Source organism: Micropterus dolomieu, linkage group LG22 (genome assembly GCF_021292245.1).
Source record: "Micropterus dolomieu isolate WLL.071019.BEF.003 ecotype Adirondacks linkage group LG22, ASM2129224v1, whole genome shotgun sequence".
Lineage (NCBI taxonomy): Eukaryota > Metazoa > Chordata > Actinopteri > Centrarchiformes > Centrarchidae > Micropterus > Micropterus dolomieu.
Window position 1 is genome coordinate 25,244,808 of NC_060171.1, and position 11,714 is coordinate 25,256,521.

At 44.3% G+C, this 11,714-nt stretch overlaps 1 protein-coding gene across 2 annotated transcripts in view; it reads left to right on the top strand.

Annotated features, from left to right (window-relative positions):
• Positions 1–11,680, top strand: part of hipk2 (homeodomain interacting protein kinase 2) — a 67,946-nt gene extending 56,266 nt beyond the window's left edge. The window contains exons 8-15 of one of the 2 annotated variants that reach the window (XM_046037781.1): positions 2,956–3,181; positions 3,857–3,978; positions 6,803–6,933; positions 7,927–8,109; positions 8,224–8,547; positions 9,422–9,666; positions 9,761–9,921; positions 10,609–11,680. In XM_046037781.1, coding sequence (XP_045893737.1) covers positions 2,956–3,181; positions 3,857–3,978; positions 6,803–6,933; positions 7,927–8,109; positions 8,224–8,547; positions 9,422–9,666; positions 9,761–9,921; positions 10,609–11,073 — 1,857 coding nt within the window. In that variant the 3' untranslated portion in view covers positions 11,074–11,680. The remainder of the gene's footprint in view (positions 1–2,955; positions 3,182–3,856; positions 3,979–6,802; positions 6,934–7,926; positions 8,110–8,223; positions 8,548–9,421; positions 9,667–9,760; positions 9,922–10,608) is intronic. The other variant, XM_046037782.1, reaches the window with a different exon arrangement.
• Positions 11,681–11,714: the final 34 nt, after the last annotated feature.

Genomic DNA, 11,714 nt, shown 5'->3' on the forward strand with positions numbered 1-11,714 from the left:
GCGTCGGGTTGCAAGGTTTCCCAGATTGTGCTTAGCTACCACTCCTGCTCCCCCCCCCCCCCCCTTTAGTAAACAGAGTTCTTTATCACCAACTATATCGAGCCAGCTCACACTGTGTAGCATGCGACAAAAACCCCATCTTGCTGTGATTTAAATGGATTAACATTCCCTCAGCTTTTCTTTTCTGCACCGGGCTCTCAGGGCATATAGACAGACTTAAGTTAGTGATTTATTCAGCTCGATTCATTTGCAAGGCTGGAATTCATCTTTGGCTTGTATTTTGCTGCTTCCATGCTTGTATATGATGAATGCCACAGTGGCATATTGATTATGTTCCCTCCCCTGGTGTTCATCGAACACGCTAAAGAGAGCAAATGAAAAATGAAAGCACTGTCTCTGTGTTTGCCTCCGCCCCTACGTACGCTTAATGAAAGGGCTAAAATTAGACAGTGTCTTGTGGAGCAAATACTACTTATGAACTGAGCCAAACGGTGTCTCTTAAAAATTTGTTTGTATCTACGATGTTCCCACGCTGTCTTAGTATTCCACATTTCTTATTAATGGTCAAGGCATGCTGGAGTTACCTAAGCTTTTTATAATAACAGAATTACTGTTTAATGCCATGAAATATTACACCTGTCAGGCATATGGATTTGGAAGCTAGATAGTGAAGCTGTGACATGAAATGTCAAATTTTGCTGCAGCTCATTACATTGGCTCAAATTGATTCTGTAACATTTACATTTAAACAGACTTCTTCATGTGATCTTATGTCTTTTACTCATCGTTTTAACCGTGATGATAAGGGAGATGTTAATGTTGCTGTGTGGCTTTTTTGTTGCTAAATTGTGTACTAAGACAAATAAAGCATCACTAAATTCATGATCAGCATATTGTCACTATAGACAGAATACACTGCCCAGCATTATTCTAGTCTGAAGAAGTACAGTCCCCTCCAAAAGTATTGGAACTGTAAGGCAAATTCCTTTGTTTTTGTTCTGAAGACATTTGGGTTTAAGATCAAAACATGAGTATGAGACAAGAGTTCAGAATTTCAGCTTTTATTTCCTGGTATTCACATCTAGATGTGTTAAACAACTTAGGACATATCACCGTTTGTATTAGACCACAGCATTCTTAGGTGAGCAAAAGTAATGGAACAAATAATCTTAAAGTAAATAACATTTAATATTTGGTGGCATAACCCTTGCTTGCAATAACTGCCTCAAGCCTGCGACCCATCGACATCACCAAACTGTTGCCTTCTTCATTTGTGATGCTATTCCAGGCTTTTCCGCAGCTTCTTTCAGTTCTAGTTTATTTCGGGGTGTTTCTCCCTTCAGTCTCCTCTTAAGGAGGTGAAATGTATGCTCTATTGGGTTAAGGTCAGGTGATGGACCTTCTACTTTTTCACCCTGATGAAGTCCTTTGTTTTGTTGGCAGAGCGCTTTGGCTCATTGTCCTGCTGCATGATAAACTTCCTCCCGATTCTTTTCAATGCATTTCTCCATAAATTGGCAGACAAAATGTTTCTGTCCACTTCTGAATTCATTCTGCTGCGACCATCATCAGTTACATCATCAATAAATATTAATGATCCTGTTCCAGAAGCAGCCATGCACGCCCAAGCCATGACATTACCTCCACCATGCTTCACAAATGAGCTTGTATGCTTCGGATCATAAGTAGTTCCTTTCTTTCTCCACACTTTGGCATTTCCATCACTTTGGTAGAGATTCATCTTGGTCTCATCAGACCATACGATTGTGTTCCCGAACTTGCAGCTCATCTCTGTACTTCTTTGCAAATTTCAATCTGGCCCTCCGATTCTTCCTGCTGATGAGTGGTTTGCATCTTGTGATGTGGCCTCTATATTTCTGCTCTCTGAGTCTTCTTCCAACAGTGGTTTGTGATACCTTCACCCCTGCACTGTGGAGGTTGTTGGTGATGTCACTTACTGATGCTTTGTGGGTTTTCTTCACAGCTCTCACAATATTTCTGTCATCAACTATTGTTGTTTTCCTTGGCCGACCTGTTCGACGTCTGTTGCTCAGTACACCAGTAGTTTCTTTCTTTCCAAATTGTTGTGCTTGCTATGCTCAATGTTTGTCCAGTGGCTTTGGTCGATTTTCCTTCTTTTCTCAGCTTGACAATGAGCTTTTCTCCCATAGACAGCTCTCTGGTCTTCCTCTTTAACAGGAGATGGATAGGTTTGAACCAAGGATGAAAACTTAAATTAGTCATGCAGAGCTATTTAATGTTTGGACAATCAACCTAAAAGGCAACACCTGGGCAACAAGAAACAAGTCTGTCAGTCACATGTTCCAATAGTTTTGCTCACTTGAAAAAATGGGTGGGTTCAAACAAAGGGTGGTATGTCCTGAGTTTAAAAAATCTAGATGTGAATACCACGAAATGAGAGCTGAAATTCTGAACTCTTGACTCATACTCATCTTTTGATCTTAAACCCAAATGTCTTCAGTGAACAACAAAAACAAAGGAATTTGCCTTACCGTTCCAATACTTTTGGAGGGGACTGTATGTTTTCTTTGCCAGTAAACCCTGCAAATAATACAAAATGACCAAAATCTTGTATGCTCTGGTGGCATTGATGGTTGATTATTCTAAGAATTGTAGCATTGATTGCATCTCTCTTCACAGTCTTTCTCTCCCTCTAATTAATCAAATCAACAGTCCGCATATTTTAAGACGCGTCCAAATCAGTCGTCCTTCCTTATTCTTTCATCTGCTCTCATCTGTGAAATTTGCCCTGCCATCCATCATTTCTTGACCTGGTGGTTGTTTTGCATCTTTCTGTGTGCACCTTTTTTGTTGGTATATTGTTATCTTTCTGTTTTACCATGCCTGCTGTTCAACCTTCCCTCCTTGGAGCCCTTCATTTCCCATCAGTTCCTCCACCCTCATGATTTTATTTTGATCCCATCATTCCTTTAGGCCACCAACCTGGCTCCCTCCTCAACCAACAATGCCACCCTTTCCTTTGCAAGTCCTGATGTCTCCATACTAAACTACCAATCTGCACTCTACCAGCCCTCCGCTGCCTCCATGGCAGCCGTGGCCCAGAGGAGCATGCCTCTCCAGCCTGGGCCTCCTCAGCTCTGCACTGCCCGGCCCGACCCCTTCCAGCAGGCACTCATCGTCTGCCCACCTGGCTTCCAAGGTAAGGAGGTCTGACCAGTCAGAATGCATTACAGTGGACGGATAGAGTGGGATTTATGGTCATCTGTGCAAAACATAAGATCTCAGCCAATGGCACGTGGTCTAGAACGGACCGTGATGTGAGGATAAAACACAATTTAAAAATGGTACCATGCATATTGCACAGTAGTCGGTTTTAGTTCCCTTCCCCTTTTTTCCAGCTTCTTGTCGTTTTGTTTTGTAGCTTTAGCCTTGTACCCCACAGGCAGTGTCAATCGTACTATACAAATGGTGATTTAGTGATAACTTTATGAGGCAATTAATCATTTGAAAGGAAATGTAATATCTTTGTGTAAGGCTTACTCATCCCGCTTTTGTCTCTGGGCAGAAGAGCTCTGAGGCATTATTCTCTTTGTTTATTTGTTCTTTTTGTGGAGCGGGTCATAAAAAATGCATATTATAAAGACTTTTTATTCTATTGTCATGACTACTGTTTTTGTTTTTCTAAGTAGTTTTGCTAAATATGAACATAGCAGAAGGGTTTTGTCATCTATTGAATGCATATAACATGTTATCTAATCACTCACAATTAATTTTGCAGATGGCATGATGTTCATGTATCCAAGTGATGGATACGGAGATTATTGCCGTACTTATTTGTTGACATCCTCTGTGCATTTGCATTGTTTGCGCACAGGGCTGCAAGCGTCCCCCTCCAAGCACACCAGTTACTCTGTGCGGATGGAGAATGCTGTTCCCATAGTGACACAGGCCCCTGGTGCCCAGCCTCTTCAGATCCAACCTGGCCTGCTTACACAGGTAGGAAGACATTTGAGAAACACAGATAGGGAACTAAAAAAGTTTTAGCAAAAACAAATAAAGTAATAACAAATACCACTGCCTGTCAGACTCTGAGCTACTCACATTCAAACAAAACTCTTTGCATCCCCTTTTTTCAAGCCCTCACTAAGAATAGTATCTATCGATGGAGGCTGGAAATCACTCAGTGTTCGTGACCGTGCCCCTGCTGGCAGCTGTTTTTTTCCTGAGCGCATTCAGGCCAAGCTCTCCTGTGCATTGCTCTCTGCTTCTCTCTCTCTCTCTCTCTCTCTCTCCTCTTACTCACTCTCTCTGCTGCCCTGCTCTCCTGGAGGCTGAGGCTGCCACGGTCTGATGCACACAAAGGCAGGAGCCTTTCACACAGAGAAGGCCTTCACTGGAGCCTGCACAGTGGAGCCGGAGATTTAGCTGCTAGTGTACAGTTGTTGGAAGTAACAGAGAGTGACTGTGCATCGCTCTCTCTGCGCGCACACAGACACACACACACACACACACACTGTAGACCATTTCCATCACCACACCACCTCTTTCCCTATGGAAATTTCCATGAAGGCTTTAAATATCCCTGAGAATCCAGGGAGTTTGAAGTGCTCCCTTATCTCCAGTTAATCATGCAGTAGGCAGGCAGCAAAGCTCTGTGTGTGTATGTGTGTGCACGTGCCTGTGTTTCTACGGTGGGTTAATCTGTCAGATACCAAATGGTGATTAGCTCCAGGGCTGCTTCCAAGTCAGGCGCTCCAAATTACAGGCCTCAGAGGATCCTGGGAGGTCAGGGGAAGCTTGGATGAGGCTCTGCCTGACCAGAGAATTCACAACATCAACAGATCCATGGATATGATGGATCTTTCAGAGGCAAAATAAAATGAAACGTCCATGTCTTAAGGAAAAGGTGTCGATCACACATTGCTGCCATGGTCTGTAGGTATTCACCTCTGTCTGCACACATGTTAAACAAAGACAGGCAATAGTTATCACAAGCAGATGGTTTATATAGGCCTGCGAGCAGCACACCTAATAACTTGGTGTGTGGTGTGTGTGTTTATTCCTTTACTGTGGGAGGTCTCACATGCTTGGCTGAGTCGTTGTTTGCCTCTTGGTTGCATTCTCCCCACCTGTGCCTTCACCCTCCTACTGCTCACTGTTGCCCATGCGCCCTTTGCCTACCTCGAACCCATGCAAGTTTAGGCCCAAGCTCCCTGGGTGTGCAGAGAGGGGGCAGAGTGAAGGAGGCTCCAAGCAGGGAGGCAGGGAAACCAGCAGGACTTTTATCTGAAGCAGGAATGCAGAAAATGTGGAAACAATTGGGGAGTGAGAGCTAGGGCTTTCAAAGCCCCGAGGTGACAAAGGGTTTTCACCCGGGGAGTGTAGGTCGAGGTGGGAGGCGGTGGGCTGCTGATAGTGATGGTAGGCTCTGAGAAGAAAGAAAACGGCCTCTTAACTGGGTTACCATTTCAGGGCAGACAAGCTGGTTACACAACGCAGACGCCTAGTGAGAGAGACATGTCGAGTGCCAGGAATGGAGATAGAACAAGCAGGAGGCAGAGGAGCGGGAGATGGATGGATAGAATCTCTTAATGGCATGTTGATAAAAGGCATTGGATGTGGTCTTAGATGTAAAGACCATCACCAGCTCCAGAATGTTCCATTAGAGCTGTCAGTCATCAGTGCACAGACAAGACAGCTCTGCTGACCTGCACATGCCCCCTGCAACACTTCAACCACAGGCTGGTTGGTTTGGACTTTGCAACCTTCCTCTGACAAAAACAATTCAAACTTCCACAAGCCTGCAGCCAGACTACAGAACAGAACAGCTACTTTGTGTCAGGACATAATGGAAACAGACAGAGCGAAGCAACGATGTGAATACAAAGATAAAGGTTAAGATAAAGATACATTTAAAGACATAAAAATAATGTTACCGTATGTACAGATTATCTGCTTTCCATTTTGAATGGTCTCTCTCTCTCTCTCTCTCTCTCTCTCTTTCATATCTCTGTCTGTCTTTCTCCTTCTTCCTTTGTTTAAATGTGTTTGTGCTGCACATACTGATGCTGTTGTAAATAGATGTGCAAATGGTATTAAAGGAACAATTCATTAGCCCTGACATTAAAGTGCTAATCAATAGAGCTGCATTAAACTATTAGGGTTACACACACAGTAACACACAAACACGCTCGGGCATGCGTGCAAGCACACTCATCTTGGCACATCTTGGGGCATATTATGCCTGATACTCCTCCTGTTCTACATCAGAAATACAAAGTAGCCTCTTTCGCAGCAGCTTGAATAGGCCTATGAATTTAATTAGAACATAGGTTGATTTGTCTCAAGTCAAAGACATATTCACACTAACGCACACATGCACTCACTCAATATACACGCAGACAAAGAAAGAAGCTGCTGTACATCTTTATTACGCCCTGTTCTTATCTCTTTTGTCGATGGATGGCTCCTTGAAGCTGGCGGAGTTCATTTTGCATGCCCAGTAGCTAGTTTAAACTAGGTTTTTGTTTTTTTTAAAACAGCAACAAACAGCAACAACTTATCAGCTAAATTTAACGAGTTCCCTTTGTTCATTTATAATGTTTAAATTAAAAGATGCAAAAAAACAAACAATCGTGAGTAACTTTGCAGTCCTATGACAGCCTTCATAAAAGAACATTGGTAAACTAGTTTGGATGTTTTGTTACATTGCAGCTGACTGATTCTCTGTATCTTCTTATCGTATCTTCTCTTTCTGTCCTTTTTTATCCCCTCATTATGATTTTTTTATCCCCCACCCCACTGCATTCTCCTACTTCAGCAGGCCTGGCCCAGTGGCACCCAGCAGATTCTGCTGCCTCCAGCCTGGCAGCAGCTCACCCACACCTCAGTCCAGCATGCCACTGTCATCCCTGACTCCATGAGCAGCACACAGCCTCTCGCCAACTGGAGGTGAACAACACAGCTTTCTTACTTTTAACTGCTCCCAACCAGCCTTAACCTTCACGGATATCGGAAAGCATTAATTGATGTCTGAATATTGTGGCCTACAGTTTTCAAATCAACCTTTCTTCACGGAAGTATTTAGCTGGATAACTAAATCTGATGTCGTTTTAATGCATTTTGCCAAATCAAGTTCATACACATAACATCAGAGGCATGTCTGCAGTTAAGGTCACATAAATTGATTTCAAAGGCCAGCAGTGCTTTAATGGCTTTTATGTGCTATAGGAAGGTGGTATGGCGTAAGACTGATTGACCGAGGAGCCTGAACCTCCGTGACAGCTTGTCCTTTATCTCAAATGAATCACAGTCCCCACGTGAACACTGGTGCTTTTATAAGAGCAGATTTACCTCAGGGAGATGGGATATACATACATGAAGAGACATTATGTCAAGTATAACCCGTCACTGCGATGACTCAGTAAATGGATGGATAGATAGGAATAGGTAATTTGCAAGGAGATAAGGAGGATGCAGGTATATAATATGTGTGTCTAATGTGTATGTCAAGGGCTGCTAGGGCCATGTATGGTCAAATTCAGTTGGAGGTGTCCATGTGTGACCAGACATCCCCCCACCCCCCCACCTCCACCGTCTCTCGCTCCCTTCCTGTCCAGTGGCAGCTCTGTTGTCCTCAGAGAGACGATTGGGAAAGTGTCGCACTTCCTCTGCAGAGCTATCGCTCCACAGCTGCTGGTGTCAGCTCCTCTGCCCTCCCTCTTTGCTCTTTCCCTCACTTGTTCCCTCTCCTCCTTCTCTACTCTTTAGAAAAGTTTGCTGCTGCCACCCGCTGGCATCTGTAGGAAATACCGGCCCTGTCTTTCTTTTTCCTCACCAATGTTGAGTTTTTAACATCCTGACATATCAATGTATTTGTCATGCTTTGCTACTTCACTTGCAGGTTTCTTATTGTTGTGGTAACATAGACCTGTTATATTACAGGAACTCCCATGCTCATGGCAGCCATTATAATCCCATCATGCAGCAGCCAGCCTTGTTGGCTGGCCATGTCACGCTTCCATCAAACCAGACACTCAACGTGGGAGTGGCACACGTTATGAGGCAGCCCTCAACCAATAACAACTCCTCTTCCAAAAAGAACAAACAGCACCAGATGTCTGCCAGGTACTCTAACAGCTATGATATCTCATAGCTTTTGATGTGGAGGTCTTTGATCTTCAGCAGTAGTGTATTTTGCCCTTTATGTGGCACTTACCCTTTTCTCTGTCTTTCTATAAGGAACATGTCAGCATACGAGGTGTCGTCCTCTCAGGCGGTGCTGTCTCCGCAGCGCTCTAAGCGGGTGAAAGAGAACACGCCCCCACGCTGTGCTGTGCTACAGAACGGCTCGGCCTCCAACTGCCACCCCCCGCAGGGCTGTGGGGGCAGCGGGTGGGGGGCCAGCGAAGCAGAGCAGGCTTCCAGCACCACTCGTGACCATCAGGACCAGCACCATGTCCCCAGACAGACCATCATCATCCCAGACACGCCCAGCCCTGCAGTCAGCATCATCACCATCAGCAGTGACACAGATGAGGAAGATGACCACAAACAAAACAACAGGTCAGTGTTAAGGGGCTAATGTTGTTCTATTGCTACCAGTTGATAGAGGCTAAGACATTTGTGTCTCATTGGGTTACCTGTGCTACTGGGGTAAAAGATTTGCAGGCTTGTCATTGCAAAATGGATTTTCACAACAAACACATCACGATGGGCTGTACAGAGAAAACCGAGACCTCTTTCAAAACATGGCTTGCATCTGCTTTGACTTAGCAGGATAGAGCTATGTTTTCATCATTGCCAGCAAACTTAAGAAGCCAACTTTCTGCTATTTTATTTTGGTTATAAGTTATGTGTGCTGTAAGGCATTTTCAATGACATGTCTTTGTGTTTCTGATATCAGATGACTATAAAAGTCATAAAATGTTAACCATGCCACGCAAGGCCAGTGGTAATTTCTGTGGCAGTGGTATTTTGCGACCATTGATAAAATCAATTTTATAACCAAACAGTCATCTGACAACAAAAAATTCAAGACGTAGGAGTAATGGAGTTAGGTTCAGGGGTCTATATTTGGCTGCACCATACAGTATGCAATTTAAGAGAGGATGTAGAATCTGATAAATACAGTGAAAACATTTTGCCAATAAGCGAACACATGTAATATTATAAAACTGATGGCCTTGAGTTTACCTTAGTCACTGGCATTGATTTCTAAGTAATTTTCCTCTCTGGTCCCCTTCTGTTCAATATGAATCAATCAATATCAATTTTTGTATTTATATAGCACACTTTAAACAACCAAGGTTGACCAAGGTGCTTTACAGATTAACAGTACAACAATATAACAGAAATTACACAGTAAAAATACAGCAATAAAACATTATAACATACAGTAGTGATATAAATATGTATATATATATTCTTTTCCCTCCAGTTCATCTTCAAAACAGCGGAAGAATGTCATCAGTTGCGTGACAGTCCATGATTCACCTGACTCTGACTGTTCCAGCCATAACAGCCCCTACACTGTGGAGTCCAGACCCCCCAACAACAACAGCTATGACACAAAGACCACCGTCCTGGACAACTACAATAATGGGAACCCCCGCACCATCATCATTCCCCCTCTCAAAACCCAGAACAGTGAGGTCCCGAACGAGTGTGAGCGCCTGATGTCAGGTAAAGAACTGTGACAGATAGAAAACCTATTATTATGTTGTTAGTTATTATTGCTGCTTCCCAATTAACCAAACGTGTATCTTCCCCTGTGCAGATGCAATGAACCATCAAAATTCGGCTTACAAGTTCAAATCCTCCAATGGAGTGGTGTCTGGCAATAATCACATACCAGGGGGTATGACTGGAGGGGGGTCCTACAGACAGCAGCGCTCAGGGCCACACCCCCTCCAGCAGCAGCCTCTCAATCTCAGCCAGGTATAGTGAGAAATCAGATCTCAAAGTTTTAGGACCATGTTGTAGAGAAATAGTATGACATTTTGGGAAATACACTTTTTTGCGTTCTCACACTGAGAGTTAGATTGATACCATGCTCATATCTGTACGGTAAATATGAAGTTATGGCTAGTAGCCAGTTAGCCCAGATTAGCACAAAGACTGAAAACTGGGAAAAATCACTAGCCTGGCTCTGTCCAAAGGTAACAAAATCTGCCTAACAGCACCTTTAAATCTCAGTAATTAACATGTTACATCTTGTGTGTTTAATCTGTACAAAAAGCAAGGTGTAAAAAAAGACAAAGATGCTGGTAGATTGGTTAGTTACCCTTGGACAGAGCCAGGCTAGCTGTTTCCTGTGTTGAGAGTCTGTGTGCTAAGCTAAGCTAACAAGCTGCAGGCAGTAGCTTCATATTTACTGTGTGGACATAAGTGTGGTATCGATCTTCTCATTTAACTCTTTGCTAGAAAGCAAATAAGATATTCTGTTAAGGTTGATAATGCATTTGTGACATTATCCAATGGATTTTGAAAGGGTTTCATACACTTAAGAAATCATATTTGAAGCTACAAGGTTTTCAAAGAACAGTTTTAAATATCTTCTAGGGGAAAAAACAGTTCAGGAGCAATAAAACTAACATACAGCCTTTCTGACATCTCCTCTTCCAGGCACAGCAGCACATGGTAGCTGAGCGAAGTGGAGGTCATCGGCGCCAGCAGGCCTACATCACCCCCACCATTGCCACTCAGGCCCCGTACTCTTTCCATCACAATAGCCCCTCTCACACAGGCAATGTGCACCCGCACCTGGCTGCCACCCACCTGCCCAGCCAGCCCCACCTCTACACCTACACAACCCCTGCTGCTCTGGGCTCCACTGGCACTGTGGCCCACCTGGTGGCGTCACAGGGCTCGGCGCGCCACGCAGTCCAGCACGGAAGCTACCCACCAAGCATCGTCCACCAGGTCCCAGTCAGCATGGGCCACCGTGTGCTGCCCTCGCCCACCTTGCACCACAGCCAGTACCAGGCCCAGTTTGCCCACCAAGCCTACATCAGCGCCTCGCCCGCCTCCACTGTCTACACTGGATACCCGCTGAGCCCCACCAAGGTCAACCAGTATCCTTACCTCTAGAGAAGACACTGACTGACACTGGAGAGCCTGACCCAGCGTTGCTGCTTCCCCTGAACCCACCCGCCCTGAGACCCGTCGACATCCTAAACATCCTCTCCTCGACCTCAGACATAAACAGAGACAGGGGAACATGCAATCCTCATGAAACTGTCACGTATAACTTGAAGATGACAGAGAGGAAAAGAAAAAAAGATTGACAGCCTCTCTAGAAGGGAAAGATGGGGTTGAATTTCAGAGGGGTATTGTTCAAGATGTTATCTTTCCTGATTTTTTTTTTCCCTGAAAGGGCCAGTTTTTGCTTTTATTTGTCTGTTCTTCGCTTTACTTTATGAGGAAAGAAATGTCTCATTAGTTTTACAGGGAAGTTTGAAACAGGCCTTTTGGGACAGTGGAGGTTTTCTGGTTTGTTTTCTTTTATTTTCCCCTCTTAAATTTGGGAAGTGACTGTTGAACAGGGGTTACTGACTGGAAGTTCGGAATCCCAAGAGATTTGGGAGAAGGTGAAATACGGAAACCTGCTGCTCTTCAAAGAAAAAAATACTGATGGCCTTGAACTGTCTTAATATTTCCAAATCATTCATGGTGTGGGGAGAAAAGAGAGCCTCCCCCCCCCCCCCCCCCCCCCCCCCCCCCCCCCCGGC